Source organism: Zeus faber, assembly GCF_960531495.2.
Source record: "Zeus faber genome assembly, chromosome: 6".
NCBI lineage: Eukaryota > Metazoa > Chordata > Actinopteri > Zeiformes > Zeidae > Zeus > Zeus faber.
In genome coordinates, this window is record NC_137201.1 from 4652333 (window position 1) to 4675092 (window position 22760).

Consider the following 22760-nt stretch of genomic DNA (forward strand, 5'->3'; position numbering starts at 1 on the left):
TTTGGAATCGTCTGTCTACTTTTGGATCGCTGCATAAAAAGCACAAGCGGTGCGAAACCTCTTAGAATAAACACGTATTCATAGAATTTTGACGGCCACCCCTGATCCGTTTTTCTCTCAGCCAAGGTTTCATGCATCCAACCCTTGTGTGTGATTGTTTCTGTGTGTTTGCACGTGTGCGTGCTGCAATAGGCTGCCAACAGCTACCTGAGGGACCAATGGTTTCATTCCCTGCAGTGGAAGGTAAGGTTGTCGACCGTGTTTTCAACTAATAATTGATTTGTCTCATCAGCCTTATTTAAGAGCTCGGAGTGGCCCGCACAACGGAGTCCCACACAATAAAAATAGAACTAGGAAGCTGCCGTTTAACCACGGTCAGTTTATCAGTGACCATCATTAGTCATTTGTGTTATGTTTGTGTAAGCAAAGGCAGAACGGCATTCCTTTCCATCCTGTGACGTTTGTTTCCATCTGAACAGTATAAAAAAACAAAGAAGTGTGAATTACTGCTTCGTGCGTTGCTTTTTAAGTGTAACAACACTATTGGTTATTACATTGTGGAGCAGCAAGCTTCAATAACTTCCACACATCTGTTTGTTTTTGTTTTTTAATTACTGCCACTTACCAAACTATGTTATACTGTTCTAGACGATTGCGTTGAAAGAGTGATGATTGTCTTGTTGGTGGAAAGTTTTCCAAATTATTTTCAAATTTTACATCCAGGCTACCCAGAGAGTTTGGGTCTGTATCGGTTTGAGTTCTGACAGACAACTTTTAGATTTACTTTAAAATGTACTTTATTTATTTTGCTTTATTTGAGCGAGGCTAGTCTGGTCACTACTGCTCATCAGTCCCGGCGAGGTGTACGGAAAACGTAGGCATACTTGGTGAGCTAGAAATACAGGAGCGATGAGCTTGAATCCCCCCCATTGGACAGAAGAGTAGGGCCCAACAGGTCGATGCAGGGGAGGTGGAGGGAGGGCAGCAACGCAGGCAGTAAAGCAGCTAGGGCGGGAGGGACTGGCTGCTTAAATATTCCCACCCATAAGGGAGTGGAAGCGTCTGGTGCCGTGGACTGATAGAACTAGCTCCACAAGCTACGCCTCATTTATGGCAAAATATGACAATACCATATACAGTATGACAAAATAATAACCTTTTGTATTAACTCTGGCTCAGTGCTCGCGGCTGCACTAAATGACATCATTGCTTCAAATCGATCTTGATTTAACACATCAAGCTAGTGGTAACAGAACTGTTTGTCTCTTGCACTCAAAGATATCGTGTACCGGGTTCATCTCACCACCGTCCAGTTCTGGGGAGAGTTCATATAACCCAGTGCTCCGAATGCCAATCCCAGATCAGTGCTGCTAATCTCCACAGGCTTTGTGTGTTAGCAAGAGGCACTCCCAATATGAGGACAATGCCACCTATGTTTTTGTCTCACGTATTTTTCTTATCTATGTCTAAATTCATCACCCTGAGTGCCATTTGTCAAGCGTTATTCAAATACCGCTGTATAGATTGGTTACAGATGCAATACTGCAACAGCAGCCACATCAGACATTTTTTTTTCTTTGCATTTGAGCAATTTAACATTTTCTTTGCCACTCACAAGGGCAATACATGGATCATCACACCGTCATCAGCATATGGTTTTGACGAATAACAGATTTTAGTACCAAAAAAAAGCTGACAAAGAAGTAGGTCAAATGATTATCTGAGCTTGCATTCACTGTGGAAACATTTTTTTTTCACCCTCTCTGCAACTGAATGACTACAACCTTTTGCCAACAAGCGTATTGAGCCATCGTATAGAAAAGTTCACTTTCACTCGACATTATTGACGCTAGCTAGCAGTGTAGTGTTGGTGAGAATAAGCTTCACTTTACACTGGTTGCCAACATCCCGGTCGGTTACTGACCACACCCTGGATTTATTTTTAGAAGAAAATGAGGGGGGAAATCAGAACATGAAATTAACAGGAGTCGGCCTTCAATTTTCAGCTTTTTTTTTTTTTATGCCTCAAGCACATGTTTTAAGTCTATGCTATTCGTTTAAAGTAGTAAAATGTATTTCATTTGTGTTAAACGTAATAAAAAAATGTAGAATATTCATACGTCTCAATAAACCCCGCCCCTACAGAAAAAGATCTACAAGTACCGCAAGGTGCTGAACAACCCCAGTCGATGGGATGTGGTCCTGAAGGAGATCCGAGCCCTGGTGGACATGGCTCTGACTTCGCCACTGCAGGACGAGTCCATTCACCAGGCCCCACTGCACATCATCTCTACCCTGCTGGCTGAGGTGGGGGCGCACACACACACACACACACACACACACACACACACACACACACACACACACACACACACACACACACACACACACACACACACACACACACACCACACACACACGGCACCCACAGATGCCAAAATGCTTTACAAAGCACTCACTGACATACAGAAGTCTCATATCCTATGAAACAGTGATGTCATGTCTTCTCTTTTTCTTCTCTTTTCCCCCTTTTCCCGATCACCCCCCTCCCCCTCTACACACACACACACACACACACACACACACACACACACCACCATCACCACCGCAGAACACCAACCTCAGCAGTCAGGATCATGAAAACATCATCGTGGTGAGTTCCAGCTTCCTGACACTTGACCAAATTACACTACGCTAAATGGATATGTTTTTTAGGACTTATTTCAACTAGATACAAAGGAAACTGCCACTGTATTGATCACGACCGTACAAGTATTGCCAACGTTAATTAATCACCACCGCATCTTAGTAATAATAGACTAATCAGGGAGAGTTGGTCATTTCACCACAACAACTTCAACACCTATAAACCTACCCTTCCGGTAGTTCTAAGTGTGTGTGTGTGTGTGTGTGTGTGTGTGTGTGTGTGTGTGTGTGTGTGTGTGTGTGTGTGTGTGTGTGTGTGTGTGTGTGTGTGTGTGTGTGTGTGTGTGTGTGTGTCCGCAAAGGCCATCGCTCCTCTTTTGGAGAACAACCATCCACCACCCGACCTGTGCGAGTTCTTCTGCAAGGTGAGTACGTTGTGAACGTCCTTCTCAGAAACAAGTCAGTCCCTCTATTTCTTTTGTAATTGTTGTTGCCAAAAATGCTTGCTTTTCTGAAAACTCGCATTGCAATTTCCAAAGTGTCCAATCTTCGGATGATAATACCCTGCATATGAGAGAAACAACTGGTAATATTTTTGTTCTCATCTTTTTTTTATTTACTAAACAAAATCATTAGCTCAAAGCTAAAAAAATAAATAAATAACGTGAAAATGATTTTACTTGGGTTCCATTTATATGTCTATAAATTAAACTTCACAGTCAGCGCCAAATAGAATCTGTGCTGTATGACGACTCAACATCTTCTTTCCTAAGGGGGAAAGGTCTGTTGATTCGATTAATTTGATGTGTGGGAAAATTTGTGACAGTTTTGTAAAATTGCAAGCTCTCGCAAATATCGCAGAGATTGGTTAAAATTGCATCATTATTACGACCGCAAAATGGTAATTTCCAGGAGGGACTGGTTGGTAAAATGACTCCTTTATCCGTAGGGACCTGAGGAGCAGAGGAGCTCACTACAATGCAGTGGCACAAACCCACCACAGGGGGCATGGTAGTTTGCATTGTACAAGGTGTTCACATGTGGCTCTCTTCTCCCCTTTCGCAGCACTGTCGGGAGCGGCCGCGGTCGATGGTGGTGATCGAAGTGTTCACCCCTGTGGTCCAGAGAATCCTCAAACACAACATGGTGAGCTTCCGCATTCTCTCACGACAAAGTAACGGATCCGGGAGGCCTCGAGGGAGGGTTTGACGTAGGAATCGTGACACACAAACCTGCCGATATAAATAGAGGTTGTTCTCTTTTGACGAAGCCGTTCACCGACAACATGAAATGGAAACAAATTTGAATGCGACGCTCTGTGCCAGAGGGACAGTCCTCCCCTGACGTTTGTACGTCATGGTTCTCGTCTTGTACTACTCGGAAGTCAAGGGGGGTTTATTTATATTCAACCTGATAACAATTGCTGTCTCCGGGGGCTTTATGGCCAACTTAAACAGGGTCATTTTGACAGCAGCAATAGACACTAAAGCAGAACCTTGTTTATCCAAAGGACCATCCAATATGCACCAAAGAGCGTTCCTAAATCAATCCTGAACATAAACGCGTGAATATCCTGGTTTATTTACTAGTTTGATCCAAAGACACCATTTGGCCAAACGGCCAATTATGCTCTCCTTTCCTCCTCTCTTCTCTCTGTTCTGTTCTCTGCTCTGGACATTCTTTTTATTTTATTTTATTCTATTTTATTTCATTCCCCTCTCTCGTGCAGGACTTTGGGAAGTGCCCCAGACTGCGTCTCTTCACGCAGGAGTACATCCTGGCCCTCAACGAGCTCAATGCCGGGATGGAGGTGGTCAAGAAGTTCATCCACAGGTGAGAAGCGGTGCTCTACGCACGCGTGCACACACACACACACACACACACACACACTTCCTTTCTGATTTATTGTCATACAAATAATTTCAATTTAATAAGAATAGCCTTTTTAATGTTTCCATGCTCCTATAATAGTGTTATGATACACACCTCCATCAGCCACAACATTAAAACCACCTGCCTAATATTATGTAGCTCCCCTTCCCACTTTTGAAGGTGTCCTGTGGTATCCGCACTAAGACACTAGTAGCAGATCCTTTAAGTCCTGTAACTTGTGAGGCGGGGCCTCCATGGATCGGGCTCGTAGTTCCAGCATATTGATATTCAAACGGATTGAGATCTGGGAAATCTGGAGGCCAAGTTAACACCTTGAACTCCTTCTCGTTTTCCTCAAACCATTCCTGAACAATATTTGCAGTGTGGCAGTGTGCATTATCCTGCTGAAAGAGGCCGCTGCCATCGGGGAATACCGTTGCTATGAAGGGGTGTACTTGATCTGCAACAATGTTTAGGAGGGTGATACGTGTCAAGGTAACATTCACATGAATACCAGGACCCAAGGTTTCCCAGTAGAACATTTCCCAGAGCATCACACTGCCTCCGCTGGCTTGCCTTCTTCCCATAGTGCATCCTGGTGCCATTTCTTCCCCAGTTAAACAACGCACGTGCACCAGGCCATCAACATGATGTAAAATAAAACGTGATTCATCAGACCAGGCCACCTTCTTCCATTGGTCCATGGTCCAGTTCTGACACCCACATGCCCATTGTAGGCACTTTCGGCAGTGCACAGGGGTCAGCATGGGCACTCTGAGTTTGACCGGTCTGGGGATAGACAGCCACATACACAGCAAGCTGTGATGCACTGTGTGTTCTGACACCTTTCTATCATAGCCAACATTAACTTTTTCAGCAATTGGTAGTAGCTCTTCTGTGTAAGACTGGCTAGACTTTGCTCCCCATGTGTATCAATGAGCCTATGGGTGCCCATGACCCTGTTGCCAGTTTACCAGTTGTCCTTCCTTGGACCACTTTTGGTAGGTACTAACCACTGCATACCCAGAACACCCCACAAGACCTGACGTTTTGTTGATGCTCTGACCCAGTCGTCTAGCCATCACAATTTGGAACCTTACGCTTGCCCATTTTTCCTACTTTCAACACATCAACTTCAAGAACTGAGTGTTCACTTGCTGCCTAATATGTCTCACCTCTTGACAGGTGCCATTGGAACGAGATGCAATGTTATTTACTTCACATGTCAGTGATTAATCCACCTTATAAAGAAAATCCATGAATATTAGAACATAAGAATCTGTGTAGACAATTAATTTGCGTCAATGCAACTGATGAATATATTCTATTTAGTGGGACACTTCTAACGTAGACTTAAAATTCTGACAGAATTGGGAAGGAAACATGATTGGAGAGCATAGCGATCTTTACAATGTGAAAGTATTTTTACTACCTTATGGAAAGCCCACATGATTTTGCATGGAAAAATAAAAATCACATCGCTTCACTATGGCACGTAAAATCACATGTTTCATGTTTCTGGTCTGGCAAAATTTTGATCTTTTTTTTTTTTTTTCGAATGTTTTAAATTGTGTGCGTATCTTTTCTCCCAGCATGCACGGGCCCACCGGTCAGTGTCCCCACCCACGTGTCCTCCCCAACCTGGTGGCTGTCTGCCTGGCTGCCATTTACTCCTGCTACGAGGAGTTCATCAACAGGTCAGCCCCACCCACACCCAAACGCACAGAATACAGCGTACAGAGCCCGGTACACATTTTTATTTTTTTAAAGACAACAAGGCCCAGTATAAAACACAATCCTTGGCTTGTCTTCGGTTAAATCCTCCGACCTTTATTCCGACTGACATTCTGTCCGAAGCAGAGCACACGCGCCAGGAAGGTCTTGTTCAGTGTGGGTTCAGCTCCAGTAGCTGGAGGATCCCGGGGGAGGTGGGGGTGGTGGCCTGAGGGGGGTTTCCGCCTCATGGAAAAACTTGGACATGCTACTGCAGTACAAACTCCCATGAGAGGGAGGGATGGAGAAAGAGAGGAGGTGGCGGCACAGGGTGTTCTCCCCAGGTACTCTAACTGGCAACTCAAGCGACTTTGCAGCATCGCCCCAAGCGTCTCCTCTCTAATTTGGCTTTCAGTGCCCCAATATAATGAATACCATGAGAAAGAAAAGCCGTAAAATGGCTTTTCTTTATCATGGAATTCGGGAGCTTGATTTATTTCGTTTAATTGTATTTTATTTTGAATTCATTCTATTTGATCTATTTATTTATTTAACTTTCCACTTGCTGTTCTGTTGTTTGTAATCACTCCTGTCCAAGTATCCACACTGCGAAAAGTCAATGTCCAAAAAGAAAAGAAGAAAAAAAACACAAAATGTTTTTTCTACAACACTTCCGGCTGCAATTCATTGAATTCCACAGTCAGTATTCCACAGGGTATTATAAGTCATAGGATGTGACTCCGCTAGAGTGCTGTAATGCGTATTTGTGTTTCGTCCAAGTCATCTGAATGTTTCCTTTTTTTCCCCTCCATTGACTATGAAGCAAATCTCTCATAAAGATCAATGTGTTGCGTAAGAGGGGACGTACCAGGCTTCATACCGTCACTGCTGCGCACGGTAGTCCCTCTGTGTCCTTATTCCACTTCCCTTTAAGTCCAAATATGGATAATGTAGATCACGTTAGAGGAAGTAAATCTTATGTTACGGAGAGACCAAAAAATAAATGCCCCCGCTGGGCTTCAGTGGAACTTGAGCTGGTTTACCATTGATTCGCCACAGGCATTACATTACATTCTAGGGGGGGAAAAAACCAAATGGCTTCCAACAAAATTTCTGCACTGCACCGATCTATCTGGATTGCGTAGACTAAACTAACATCCAGCAGAGCAGCATGTTTGGACAAATAGTTGAAATGGATGTATTGCAGCGCTATAGGACCATTTGAAGCTTGCATAGTTTTAGTTTCAACTTTCACATGCCTGAACACACAACTCAGGAAAACCTGCCAGGTACAAGTTGCAGGTTGCAACTCATAATTTATATAGTTGTAATCGGTATCGTGTTAATCGGCATAATCCACAGCCAGTAAGATACAAGGGTATGTGTTCTTCTTTTTTCTTTTTTTTTTTTTTTTTGGAAGTTCAGGGCCAACTGGAGTCATTGTTGTTTTATTCAGCATAGGATATTTTGTGCACTTTGACAATATTGATAATATCCATTTCCCGTGATGTCACTTGGCCATTCACACGATAAAACACGGATGTACTCAACAATGGATGAAATCAAAAACAGTGCTGCATACCAGTACTATTAGAGCTTTGTTAACCACTTCAGTCGTGTTGGAATCTGTATAAACTATAAAAACACCTCTCTCACTACCCAGAGGGCCACAGGGTATAAGCTCAACCCAACGACTAAACCACAACTCTCATCAGGAATAACTGAGGCGGAGATTGTTTTGTTTATTAACTGAGCTAACTTTTGAGAGGGTTCTGACCCCATAGAAGGTTTGCCTCTAGTGTAAATTGATTTTGCATAGAGAAATTCTAAGGAGGTCTCCAAGCGGACGTACAATTAGATCAGATCCAGATTCTTCATAAGCACACTTCAACGCAATCAAGTCTGCGCTCATGCATATTTCATCATGCTACCAAACCTGGACAAGAACATAACCCGAGCCTCTGATGTGAGAGCTTGGATGCAGAGGTTTTGGCAAAATGGCGCTTTTCCACTGCATGGAACCGGCTCAACCCGACTCTACTCCATTGTACTTCATTTGGTACCAGGTAGATACTGCCGTGATGTCATCTTCAACATGACACACAGGAACAATGGAGGCCGTCAGCAGGATAGTGTTCTTGTTTCTCGGTGTGTGGCTGGATAAGCTTTTTTTTGTTTTTCTTGGCATCCTTTGTTTAAAGGGGAGGACAATAACTTTCATGTTTTTAACTTAAAAATAAATAAATAAATAAATAAAAATTTAAATTAAGGGAAAAGCGATCACTCTGAGCACTCCTGCACTTCCCCGTTCCTCATTTCTCCAAACAAAACCAATAATAACAGTGTGTTGTTTTTTTTAAAATAAAGATGTATTTATTTTCCTAATTGAATGAAATGAAAAAAGCCCAGTGTGTGGACATGTTCTCAGTCACTCTTACCTGTAGTGACGCAGACACAGTGACGATTCTCTCTGAACAACCAGTAGTCTTCTCCTGTAGTTTTCATGTGACATTTTAGTATCGCCTTAGCTCGCTGGAAACCTCGACAGAGGCGGTACCAAAATAAGTACCAGGTACTAACCACGACTTTTGCCCAATAGAAAAGCAAAAAGGTGAGTAGAGTCGGGTTAAGCACCAAAAGTCTGAGGAAAGGAAAATGACAATAAGAACATTATCAGAACAATAATTATCTCTGTGTAGCGAGACACCATGACACATGTTCACTTTGGATTTCTTTTCTGCCCCTCACCAGCCGGGACAACTCCCCCAGTCTGAAGGAGATCCGGAACGGCTGTCAGCAGCAGTGCGACCGCAAACCGCCCATGCCCCTCCGCCTTCTGCGCCCCGAGCCTCTGACTCCACCCCCCGCCACGCTCCTCCTGCTCACGGCCGACCCGGGTCCTCTTCCCCAGCCTCTTGCCGTGGCCCCAGATGCCACGGCCCCGGCCCCTCCATCCAACCCCGCCGTGCCCCCCGTCGCCCCCGCACCCTCCCCCCAGCTCTCCCTCTCGCCGCCTCCGTCCATTGTCAATTCCAGCGAGATCCTGGTGGAGCTGGAGCGCAGCAACAACTCTGCCAACGCGCGGCGGAAGGCCTCCTCCTCTCTGCCGCCGCCGCCTGCGGGGGGCGACAGCGAGCCCAATCTCATCGACTGCCTGCTGGTCAGCCCGGCGCTCAGCGCGCTCTCCATCCAGCTGCCGGCGCAGGCCGACCGCGTGCTAGGCTGCTTCGCCCTCATACTGAAGATGCTGTGAGTTTGACACATTTCATGAAGCATTTCAAGGGGAAAAGAAGTGATGGTTTTATTTTATCTGTGCTATTAACGTTTGCACGAGTAATGTAAGTAATGTGGCGTGTGCCAGGTGGGTGAATATGAACCAGCTTGTGCAGAGTAGAGCACAGATAGCACCGATCTTTTGTGACACACCTCCATTCAAACAACCTGTATGAGCGTGTGAACAGACCTGGCGGGCGTTGACCTAAAACGTATCATTTTTTTTCTCCTTTTAAGTGACGGTGTGGCGATTTGTAGCTGTTGTAACACAGCCAACGGGTGAAACGCGATCCTCTTCCTTTGACGCATTAATACCCCTGACCTGCGTCACCCCAGCGTAGTGTTCCGTTTCAGTCCCTGGGCGGTGTGGGGTGTCACTTTCTCCTCTACATCAACACTTTGTCTTTGAATTCCTTTAAAATATCGTCAGTCTGTCTGTCTCTGAGCTTTAAAAAAAAAAAAAAAAAAAGAAAATGTCTTGTCAAAGCATAAATATGAACAGAATATATGTAGTAATAAATAATAATAAATAGTATATATATATATATATATATATATATATATATATATATATATATAATACATTTGTACATACTACTAATAATAAATTCCAAAAAAAGTTCAGTGAATAAAAAAGTTAGTTATAGTTAAATAGAACAGAAAAAAACGCTTAATAATAATAATGTCAAATCTATATTGAATGAGGTGTCGGATAGTGATAAATTAAACATCTTAATGCAATTATTTTTATTTGAGCCGTACCTCGTCAATAATCGCATTACTGCGAAAAGTAACGCACCCCCGAAGTTCTTCAACTGAACTTAAAAATGATGTCCAACTGTGATTCGTGGGGAAAAAAACCCCCAGAAAGACAGTCAATGCTGGCGTAAATGTATTTGTTTTGTAGTTTTTATTAAACGGATGTGAGTATCATGGGGATTCAGCATCATCGCCAACGGTGTCTTATTTTCTTGGTCCGTTCTATATTTTTCTCTGACGTTCTCTTTCACTCTCTAAGGTCCGACTATGACGATTGGCGGCCTGCTCTCGCGAGCCTGCTGCAGCCCATTCCCTTCCCCAAAGAGTGAGTACACACACACGCACACACACACACACACACGTCACCCATCCTGGGTTCCGTCACCCGGTTTGCCCCCTTCCCTTTTTCCATCCACTTCACACCCGCACACTGGGGTGTACAGCCGCCATGGCCTCCCAGACGTTTTCAACTGAGGCGCAGCCCTCATTAGAGGGCGAGGCCGGCGGGGGAGGTACCTGTTGTGTATGTCTTTCTCCGAGCTGGGACTCACCTGTCGCACACCTGCGCCATCGTTGCCTAGTCGATGCTTTTGAGGCATCATTAGCCAAAGGCAACAACATCTCCACTGTCGCTCCCCCGCCGCTTAGGAAGTAATGACTCTTTCTCTCTCACACACACACACACGCACACAGACGATTCACAAGTCGGCTACTTGTATGTACGTGTCGGTTTTTCGGCACAAAGGCTTCTGTAATGTGTTGGAACATGTTACTTTACGCTTTCATCAATGTGCATTTATGCGCTACTCTGTCTCTAGTTTAAAATGTTCTCATGTGCGTTGAGGTGCCAAGACATAGACAACTGCAGCATCGAGTCATGCAAGGCAGCGTCGCTAACCCCCTCCCCCAGCCCCGAAATTTTAGGCTGGGCTCTGGTCTCTCTTTGAACTCTCTTTACTCCAGTTATTTTTGGGGGGGTGGGGGATTTCACAGACAGGAGCTAGGCTAGTCCATTCCCTCTGTGGCCTTGCGTTGCGCTTACACAGTTGGCATGCAGCACGTCACCCTCCCATGTCAGCCCTGGACACACAGGGATGAAATTGGTATCGACCTTCTCGTCTGAATCTGAGGAGGATAGACAAAACGTGGATTTCCCCCCAAAAAACAGGAGTATCCGTTTAAGTTCATTTAGTTTGAACTTTGAACTACTTGGTTTATTATAATTTTTTTTATTTCTTCCAATCAGCACTTCGTAATCAAACTTTCTTTCACAATTTGTATATGTTAAGATCTTGATTATAATCACTTTCCTGTTATAGTAAGTCTGAACAATCACACATGGAATAAGCTTCACACAAAGAGGACACTACACATGAGATATATATATATATATATATATATATATATATATATATATACCGAGTATATACTGTATATATGTATATAATTATCTTTTACTATATTTGGGATCAATAGAAAGGCTGCTGTGACGATAACTAGGCTATAGTACCAAGGAAACTCTCTGTGTAACTAACTCACATTCTCTACTCTCCACAGGGCTCTTGCACATGGCAAATTCACAAAGTAAGTGGCACAGACCTTCCAGCCTTTATTTTGCTTGTCTTTTACAACGATGGATTTATACCGCGTCAGCCTGAACGCTGTTGTTGCTTGTGGACGAAGTAACGTTTTAAAAATATGCCTAATAATCATGTGTTTGCCACAGGGAACTGAAGTACGTGATTCAGAGGTTCGCAGAAGACCCGAGGCAGGAGGTGAGGGCAGTGGAGTTGACCTATATTGAAGGAATGATGAGTGTTAAACCTTGCTGTTAATACTGTGTGTGTGTGTGTGTGTGTGTGTGTGTGTGTGTGTGTGTGTGTGTGTGTGTGTGTGTGTGTGTGTGTGTGTGTGTGTGTGTGTGTGTGTGTGTGTGTGTGTGTGTGTGTCTGTGTGTGTGTGTGTGTGTGTGGTAGGTCCACTCCTGCCTGCTCAGCGTACGCTCAGGTAAAGATGGCTGGTTTCAGCTCTACAGTCCCGGAGGCGTCGCCTGCGATGATGATGGAGAACTGTTTGCCAGTATGGTGAGTGCAAACATAATAGTTGTATATGAGGGCTTTCCACCCTAATATAGTAGTCAGCTAGGGGGGTCCGGGGGCCATGCCCCCCTGGAAAAAATCTTTGGCTGTAAAAGACCAAATTTGGTGGCATCTAGTGACTTCTAATGCCACTATTCCATCATATACAAGAATAAGACTTGTTGTGCCATTTAGCCCACACAGTCTGTAACTAGCTATTAATATTTAAAACCACAGTTTATCAAGACATGCCACGATGATGGTTAACGTATTGTTTTACTAGAAACATACAGTAAATGCACTCTGATTCAACGAAAATAAACAAGGTTATTTTAAGGGGGGACATGTTTTTAATCCCATGTCTTATCTAGCCTATGTATTGGTTTTAAATTGAACTATTTATAAAATAAAAAAAATGCCAAAATAACTATGAAATAACAAAACATGGGAATCTCTTGACTCAAATCATGTGAATTCCCATACCAGACCAGAGGAGAGACCCAATTTGGGACCCGCGCATGCACTTGTTCAGATCAGCCACTTTCTGGATGCTGTTTGGAGCATTAGCAGTTAGCATAAGCGGTTAGCCATCGCTGAGTGTAAATGCGTCTTAAGCTGCTTTCACGTATTTACCCTTTCACACATGTAAAATAATGGTGATTGTCCGTGTCAGATGGTTTACAACGAGACAAAGATAATTCATTCATTCATAAAGTCCATAAACGTCTGTTTGACTTATGTGGAAAATGCGATGCTTTCAGTGGACCTTTTAATACTTCGCAATCGTCAAGATGCTGCCACCGATGTTTTCCGGAGGATGTCCCCTGTCTGTGCAATCAATGCAATTCTTAATGTGTTTTGTCATCAATTATTTTGCTAATATTGGCGAGCACTAAAGAAGACTCTCAGCTCTCTACTTGGCAGGACGCAACCTCTCAGCTGACACACACACACATTCATTTAGAGCTTGTGGGGGCGGGACTGACTTGTTAATCAAAACTATTTTATTAGAATCAAAAATGTATATAATAAAGTAGCCGGCTGGACTTAAATGGGTAGTCGGCAGTTTGGCCGGCAGCCAACACTTATGGAAAGCTCTGGTATACCGTATGCAGATTAACACTCATGGCAACTTTCTATGCAAAGCGGCTACCGTGCGTAATGGCAACACTTTCTCCGTCACTCTTACCCCCCCACTTTCAACAACTGTAATATCGTGTCTCGATATTTCGGTGGGACTGCATCGTGATAAAACATTTTGGATATCGCCCAAGCCTTTTGGGTACAGTTATGTGCGAGAGTGGGATCAAATCTGAGCATGCGTTCTGACTTTGGATTTAAACCAGAATCCCTGTCGTTATGGTCGACGCTCTGTAATTTTGCTCCTTTGGCTTCCATTCCGTTCCGTTCGTCTCTCCTCCAGGTCCACATCCTCATGGGCTCCTGTTACAAGACCAAGAAGTTCCTCCTCTCTCTGGCTGAGAACAAGCTGGGACCCTGCATGCTGCTGGCCCTGCGTGGAAACCAGACCATGGTGGAGGTACGTGCTGTTCCATGGATGTGTGTGTTTGTGTGTGTGTGTGTGTGTGTGTGTGTGTGTGTGTGTGTGTGTGTGTGCGTGTTATTGCTACATAAGCCCCTTTTACACAGCCTGTTCAAGGCGTGATTATTGCGCCATTATTCCACCTCGTCGTTCTGTGTAAAAGGCACGAACACGGAATGGGGGGCATTGTTGATCTGCCTCTAAGCCGGCAGAGGAGGTAGTCACAGAGCTGAAACAGGGTAAATGGCACAGCCTTGTGACGTTTTAATAACCAGGTTTTCCTTGATCGGTTGGTCGCTGAAAAAACTTCATTCGGGAACTGCACCTTGTCAAAAGGAACCTTAAAACCTGTTAGGGCTGCAGATATTCCTCAGAGGTCTACTGTCAGAAAGTCTGCTCTGTCCTCCCCCACAGTGATTATTAAATAAAATAATTTATTATTAATATTAATATTTTTTCATATTTACTTATACTTTTTATTATTATTATTATTATTTTTTTTTTTTTTAATAATGGGTTTATAAAATCAGTGTGGTTCTCCTTAATGGTATGTTGTACATCACACTAGAGGCTGATGCGGTTGTGTCAAAAACAGCACGATTGTTGCAGGAAGACGTATTGTCGGCTTTCTTTTAGAGGAATCGTGTGGTGTTTAAGTATACTTGAAACTATTTATATACAGTATATTTATTGGAAAGGGAGATCACTTTATACATTTTAGAAAAACATTAACAAGTGGCGATGACTTAATTTTTGCGTGTGTCGGTGACTGTCGATAACTGTCAATCGCCCAATTATGACATAACCCGCTCAGCCTTACTTTTGAGGACTGGTCTCTGAATTTCCAATTTTTTTGGTTTAGACCTGGGTCGTTTGGGGGGGTGTGTGTGGGGGTGGGTGTCTTTTTGCAGGTATGGCGTTGGCCAGCCTCAGGGGGACTTTAATGTGCTCCAATTAATATTTGTGTCGAATCGGGACATCTCTCTCATCTCAGTAACCCGCTTTGTTTCTGTCGCTCTACTAGCTTCTCCCATCTTCACTTCAGTCGACAAGTAGGAATAAATTCAAGGGTAGTTCAAAGTAGTGGTGGGCATGTGTAAAAATAACTTCTGTAGCACATATTCATCTGGTGTGTGTGTGTGTGCGTGTGTGCGTGTGTGTGTGTGTGTGTGTGTGTGTGCATGTGTGTGTGTGTGCAGATCCTCTGCCTGATGTTGGAGTACAACATCATTGAGAACAAGGACACCCAGCTGCAGATTATCTCCACCCTGGAGAGCACCCACACCGGCCTACGCATGTATGAGCAGCTCTGCGACCGCCAGCGAGAGCTCAAAGAGCTGGTGAGCCGTCGCCTGCACACACACACACACACACACACACACACACACACACACACACACACACACACACACACACACACACACACATAGTCTGATGTGTCATCTGATTTTGCAGCGGTGAATAAAATGACGAATAAAAAACAATGAAAATGAAGTGTGCTCTCACTATGACGGTAGCTGAAAAGTTGCAGTGTTAAACTGAATTACTCACTGCTCATACTGGAGAAAGACTCGTTTGGGTGAAAAACACTCCTGCTGCTGCTTGTTTGTGCTGTGTATATATTTGTATAAATATGTATGGGACAAGTGTGCACAAGCCCACCAAATAAATATTATCTACATAGACTCTCCACGCTACCTTTTTCCATTCATAGCCCTGAGTTTGAAGATATTTGCCACCCAAAATAGCACTTGGCAGAGTATTATATTAGTTTATGGATTAAACAGGTATTTACAATTCTGAGTCAATGTAAGGAATAGACTGACTTTATTAGAGTCAGCTATCCATTGTTTTAAATGATTCAACAGTGTATCGTTTGGGAGAAAGCCTGCAGGAGGCTGAATGGCTTGTGAGAGTGTGTCTAGACGGTATTATGGTGGAGGTGTTTTCATATTGTTCTGGAAGTTCATCCATGGCCTGTACTGCTCCAAGACACCATCTAGCGTCTGAAAAGTTGAACTGCAAGGCCTCGCCGTTAGAGGCCATGTTTTTTTGACCACTTATCTTTCCTTGTCATTGCTATCTCTCCCCCAGCAAAGAAAAGGGGGTCCCACACGCCTGACTCTCCCCTCCAAGTCCACGGTGAGACTGCAGTCATGCATATTGCATGAAAGTTCATTGTTGCATGAACAGCAGTTAGTGGAACTGCACACTAGCATGCTGAGTTTCCACAGAAAACCCCCTGACATGGAGCAGACACATCATGGACACATACGATCACAGTCACATATATTGACACACAATTGAATGGCACATATAAAAAACATATATTTTATTTTGTATATATGTTTCAAGATTCAAGAGGTTTATTTGTCATATACATATACTTCCATACATACAGTTTATGCATTGAAATGTCGATGCAATGTGTGTACAAATATACTGTATGTATATAACAATAATATATTTATATTAAAATGTATATATTTATAATATATACTATATATATATTATATAATACTAATATTTTTTTATTTCATTTTATAAATATGATAAAATACAATAATATAATAGCAAATGTTTCCATATAATATTTTATATTATTAAAATACACATTTTAAATGGATTTAGTATTTCTGCTCTTGATCTTGTCATCAGTGTTGAATATTGAGAGCAGTGTTTAACACAAATAAAGAAAACAGCTATACAGTCGACATAGTTTGTCATGCTTTTCAAATCTCGTTGTCGACTCTGCACTCTCCCTCTTTTTCCGCTCTCCGTCAGGATGCGGATCTGGCCCGTCTGCTGAGTTCTGGTTCATTTGGAAACCTGGAGAATCTCAGCTTGGCCTTCACCAACGTCACCAGTGCCTGTGCAGAGCAGCTCATCAAGCTTCCTTCGCTCAAACAGCTCAACCTGTGGTCCACGCAGGTGGGCACGCACAGATAGACACACACACACACACCCACAAATATCCTTGTACTGGTATCAAAGTGAGGTCCAAGTAAATATACCTGGTAAGAATGGAACCAAAGCACCCACTTCTAAACCAAAATTATTGTCAATTCGGAGACCGATCCTCACAAATATAGTAAAACAAAGACACACACACACACACACACACACACACACACACACACACACACACACACACACACACACACGTTCTTGTACTGGTATCAAAATAAGGTCCAAGTAAATACATCTGGTAAGTGAGGACCCAAAGGACCCACTTCTAAACCAAAAATATCCTCAATTCCGAGACCGGTCCTCACAAGTATGTTAAAAAAACGCGCACACACACACATACTGTGGTTATAGGTGCTTTATATAGTCAGGAATTGCATATAACATGTTTAAACATTTTCAAACACCATTAAAGCCTGTTTTGTGAGGACATCAATTATAATGACAAATTGGGAGATTAATTATGAGATTATGAGGACACAAAATTTGTGCTGAAGCGATCCCAATGTCCTCCAATTAATGCTATTAATTGCGTGTTTAGCACACACACACACACATTATTTACAATGGGTTGGAGCTGTTATCCTAAACTTTTAAGGCAACACACACACACACACACACACACACACACACACACACACACACACACTCATACACACATACTGTACTTTAGAGAAGCACAATCTCTTGACAACACACACTCGCACCTGGAACGCGAAAGTCGTTGCTCTAAAGGTTCGGAACTTGGGGCATCGTGTGCGCAAACAAACAACCAGACTAGAAACAATTCTCGCCAACACACAATCACAAACACACGCACACACACACACACACACGCGTGGAGAAACACACCCGCACACGTTGTACACACACTCGGCATTCAGCTCCTTCGGGAAAGGAGCCATTTGTCCACAAATATGCGATAAGATATAATTTATCCGCCTGTATGTACAGAGGTGTAACGGCGACGGGGAAAGCACGGGAAGAGATAACATCCACAAACATTTGTGGGTATAATCCGGTCGTTAAAAGCTCCTGAAAAGATTGATAAATGCTGAAATGTCCATAAATTTGCCTCTGCTTAATTACCCTCCCAAATAGTATTCCATGTATCCAGGTTATATGAACATACTTTGCTTGGGATTCTGTATGATTTAATTGTGAACAGATGGCACATACAGTAGTTAGCACACAGGATGTGCCGACCTCTGTACCAGCCTCACTGGCACGCTGACTCAGCGATAGCACTGTTGCCTCGCAGCAACAAGGTCCTGGGTTGGAACCCCAGCCTCCCAGGTCCTTTGTGTGTGGAGTTTGCGTGTTTGCCCTGTGTTTTGCGTTGGTTTGGGCTGGGTGCTTCGCTCTCCTCCCACCGTCAAAAGCAGGGTTTGACTGGAACTTTTTGAGGCACTTGTCCTTCGAACAAGAAAATTGACCTTTCGTTTGTCCAGGCACAAAAGTCACTTGTCCGGGGATAAATGACAGTAATTATATTTTCATGTTGTTTGCAAATGCAGAATTCAGAGGAACGAGCAGTTGAAAGCATCCAAACAGTGTGAACATATAAATGTTTAAATTCGTGAATTTTTATTCAATTGGCCATATGTAACATTTTCACCTCAATATCATGTTGATATTAAATTAGATCGTACGTAACAATAGGCAATGCAGAGTGATACCAATGAATGTTCAAATAAGCCCCTAGGTGACCTGCTTTCTTATTTTATTTTTATCATAACGGACCGGTATTTAAAATACCATATGGCTATTGTACTTATTATTTGAGTCTTTTTGTAGTTGTTAAGAGCTGCATTATCTTGAGAGCGAAGGTATTTTTAAACAAATGAAAACAACACAAGTCCCCACGAGAGGGCTCTCCTCTGCTCCTTCCTTGGACGGGCTGCGGAGCCTGAAGGAACATCGCCGTCACTGTTCTTCTGAGGTAAATGAACTGCGAGCAGTTCCTACTCTGCGGAATCAAGGCATTCTGAGTTGGACTTATCATGGGGAAAAAATGCATTTGTTTCAAATCAGTATTCTGAATGTATTAATTTAACTTAACGTTAAATAGCCGAGTAATGAGTGGTGCGTAACGGGCGACATGGCCAAAAATGTTATCACAATAAAATATTTCATAACATTCGATAACGATATGTAAAAAAATATGGAAATATATAAAATACATATGTTTAAATTACAGTTTCTATTAAATGTTTTAGGCATGTGGCATGTTATAGGTATGGCATGATTGTATGCCAACACTTTTATTTGTGGAAAAAAATTCTCTAAAATAAACACTAGTCCTAAAAAATAAAAGTTTTCCAACAAAACTTAGTTGCATTTAGCAACCTCCTTTTTTTAAACAAAATAAATATAAAAGAAAAATAATTAAAAATATATATTTTTATATAATGAACATTGCACATCACTCGTAATGTTGGTAAGAAGTGAACACAAAGTACTGTAGCCAATGCAGCTGCTTTAATTAACATATCACTTAAATACAATTTTGATCAAATCCAAAATTAAATAAATATGGCAAGTCAGCCTAAATCTAAATAAATAATCAAGTTTGTGGTGTTGCCGGTCTTCATCGGTGCGTCTCGTCGACATATTATGATAATGGATATTTACCGTCTGCTTTGGTTCGGAAATTAAATATCCAACAATCTATGGATGTATGGGACCCTCGCCCTGAATGTAATGTGGCAAATGTGGTCTCCCCAGAAGGGCAGGATTTATTATTGACAAGTAAAGTATTTACACAAAAACATCCCGTTTTTACTAAATTAACTCCCAAAGCAACCGAAAGCAACAGGGAGACATGTGCGTGCGTGCGTGTGTGTGTGGACTCCCAGTTGCTTTTGGAACATTACGAAGCGAGACGCTCCCTTAACTCAGTTGTGTTTAAAAATGTTGTTTCATACATGCAGGAATACATGCCCTGTCTCATGCTCCATTTGCCCAAAGCGGCAAAATGCCTAGAACCGGAGCTGGGGGTCCATGGGCCTTTTCTTTTTTCTTTGAGCACCTGCCCCTCAAAGTCTCTGTATGGGACTGTAGAGGGGAAGTGAGACCCTGTCACCAGTGGTTACTCGACAGCTCTGAGCAGAGAGTGGAAAAGCCTCAAGCCCCTCCCTCACCCTCTCCTCCACTCTCCCCCTCCCCGCTCCAGCTTCACAACACGGTAAACTGCACTTACACCGTTTCAATGCTCAGATTTTCCTGGCAGATGAAAAAACATTAAAAAACATCTGTCATCAATGTCAGTCGCGATGGGATGAGCCGGGGCTTCCTTTTTATATCGACAAATCTAAATGGCTTGAGGTGAAAGGTCAGCTTTAAATGGTCCAAATTGATAAGCTTTTCCTTTGCCACTTGCCTAACGCTTCTATAAATGAACAAATTTGTGGAAGACTTCCATAACCTGAATTAGCGAGACTATTTTATTACGACATTGAGGAAAATAATATTGAGTAAATGATCGTTATTGTTTTACCCTCCAGCCGAACTAGAAGACACACAGCATTTTTTTTTTTTGTTTGTGACTTTTAAATTGTCCGGTGAGGCAAGTAAATGTCTCTTCCACTTGCCCCACAAAAAGCCTTGATGTGGATCCCTGAAAAGACATGTATGTTAGGGGTTAATACTCCTGTTGGTGGGCCTGACCTTGTTCCAGGCCCACCAACAGACCTTGTTCTTACACCACTGGCAAAAAGAGCTGGACTTGGTCCCCGGGCGCTGCGCTGCGGCTGCCCACTGCTCCTGGGTTGTTGTGTTGGATGGGTCAAATGCAGAGAACAAGTTTAGTTTCAATGTCTGTGAGGGCTGAGAAGTGACGAATAAAGAAATCGTAATCTTATATGTATCTAATTCATTGTAGTTGATGTTTTTTTAAACGGATGTAAAGTGAGTGTGTTGACTCTTGCCGTGTGTGTGTGTTTGTGTCAGTTTGGAGACGCGGGGCTGCGGCTGCTGTCGGAGCACTTGGCCTGTCTGCAGGTTCTGAATCTGTGTGAAACACCGGTCACCGACGCCGGCCTCCTGGCACTCAGCTGTAAGAGCACACACACTAATGTGCATACATGCTTGCACCGCATCCACAGCAAATAACCCTTCACTATATTTTTTCCTATACTAGAGTACACCTTAAAAGTTTGCAATGTCCTTTTGACTTGCGTTCGGCATGCCTCTCGCTACATTTAATCAAAAAATAGATATAATATACATGAAAATGTGTTCTGTTTATAATTAGGTCCCGTTGTAGTTATGAACGTACCATGAAGCACTGTTAATAATACTGTAAAAAAGTGCGTTCCAAACACAAAGTGGCTGTAAACCATATTGCCTGAGTTCCTGATTTTTCTCCGTTGAGATATTGAACCTGATATGACCGTAAACAACAACAACCTCTGTTTAGTTTAAATGTAACTTTCCTACCTTTCCTCGAGTTTGTTATCTGGAGAACTACAATAACTGACTGCAATATATTTCACGTGAGGAGAAAGTTTACCCGGTTCTATCCAATCAGCTAAAACCACGTCTATGAGTCAGTGGTTCTGTTCGGTATATAATCTCGGTTCGGAGATTAGTGTAACAACAGTGGTCTTTTCTGACAATAATGTAATACAACCTTGGAACCCCATGGTATTCAATGTTCTTTTTTTTCCAGCCATGAAGAGCCTCTGCAGCCTGAACATGAACAGTACCAAGCTAACCGCCGACACCTACGAGGACCTCAAGGTAACTCACGACGCTGCAAGAAAAATAATGAAACCGCTCTCTCCCACTGAAATGGAATTGACAATTCTACGGGAGCAATTAATGGGGTGTGTGTGTGTGTTGTGTGTGTGTGTGTGTGTGTGTGTGTGTGTGTGTGTGTGTGTGTGTGTGTGTGTGTGTGTGTGTGTGTGTGTGTGTGTGTGTGTGTGTGTGTGTGTGTGTGTGTGTGTGTGTGTGTGTGTGTGAGATAAGTACAGCTTAACTTTGTTATTATATGAGGGAGTAAAAGGTTTTTACTTAATTTTTGACAAAATTCTACTTTATACACCCCCCCCCCCCCCCATACACGACCAAGTGTGTCGCCTCCCAGCTCACGTGACCACAATTAGATTAATAGATACTTGATTCATCCCCGAGAGGAAATTGCAATGTCCCAGCAGCTTCCATTAACACATTATGACAAAGTAATTAGGCAATGCAATACAAATATGAAAAAAATAAATGGATATATATATATATATATATATATATATATATATATATATGAATATAAGAAAATTGTGGAATACAATAAACCTGACGATTAACTTTATCCAATAAAAAATAGAAATCTGCCAACCTAATGATAAACAACAGATATAACCTAAGATAAAAAAAAAAAAAAGAAAAAGACAAGAAGACTTTGGGACTTTCACCCTTGTTAAAACCCCTTCGGAAGCCTCCCCAATAACCTGAAATATCTCATAATAAACCACGATAACTCATAAGACCCCTGAACAAGTGGAGACATGAACAACCTGCTCAGCTCAGGTCATCGGTACTCGTTAGTCATCAAGACTGAAGTCAAGTCTTGACTTAATGAAATGTTCCTTTAACTTCACAACCACTGATTTAAGGAACAACAAAACCCAACAGTATAAGATAAATATGCAAATTGAAGGATGGGTTCCCTTAAATATCGACTTTCTGTATTATTTAAGGCTATTTGTATATATTGAACAGTTTAACAAAATAAAAATTGTATCTTTTTAATTTTTACTTTACTTTTTTTTTTAAATACTTGTATTTTATTTTATTAATATTTTTATTCGCATTTTTTTCCCAGACCAATGGTCTGTGGTGAAATGCACCACTCCTCACCAGAACAATTCCTTATGTAGGTTAAACGTACCTGGTGAACAAACCCG

The 22760-nt window shown here is 42.5% G+C and overlaps 1 protein-coding gene across 1 annotated transcript in view; it reads left to right on the top strand.

Moving 5' to 3' along the window:
* cmip (c-Maf inducing protein) overlaps window positions 1-22760 on the top strand; it is a 48461-nt gene that overhangs the window by 23642 nt on the left and 2059 nt on the right. Inside the window, exons 3-20 of the mRNA XM_080002766.1 lie at window positions 193-243; window positions 2146-2307; window positions 2612-2653; window positions 3009-3071; window positions 3712-3792; window positions 4376-4479; window positions 6111-6215; window positions 8983-9480; window positions 10523-10588; window positions 11821-11847; window positions 11990-12038; window positions 12240-12347; window positions 13765-13881; window positions 15084-15224; window positions 15979-16026; window positions 16669-16815; window positions 20803-20908; window positions 21524-21594. Of these exons, the coding sequence (XP_079858892.1) occupies window positions 193-243; window positions 2146-2307; window positions 2612-2653; window positions 3009-3071; window positions 3712-3792; window positions 4376-4479; window positions 6111-6215; window positions 8983-9480; window positions 10523-10588; window positions 11821-11847; window positions 11990-12038; window positions 12240-12347; window positions 13765-13881; window positions 15084-15224; window positions 15979-16026; window positions 16669-16815; window positions 20803-20908; window positions 21524-21594 (1986 nt within the window). The remainder of the gene's footprint in view (window positions 1-192; window positions 244-2145; window positions 2308-2611; window positions 2654-3008; window positions 3072-3711; window positions 3793-4375; window positions 4480-6110; window positions 6216-8982; window positions 9481-10522; window positions 10589-11820; window positions 11848-11989; window positions 12039-12239; window positions 12348-13764; window positions 13882-15083; window positions 15225-15978; window positions 16027-16668; window positions 16816-20802; window positions 20909-21523; window positions 21595-22760) is intronic.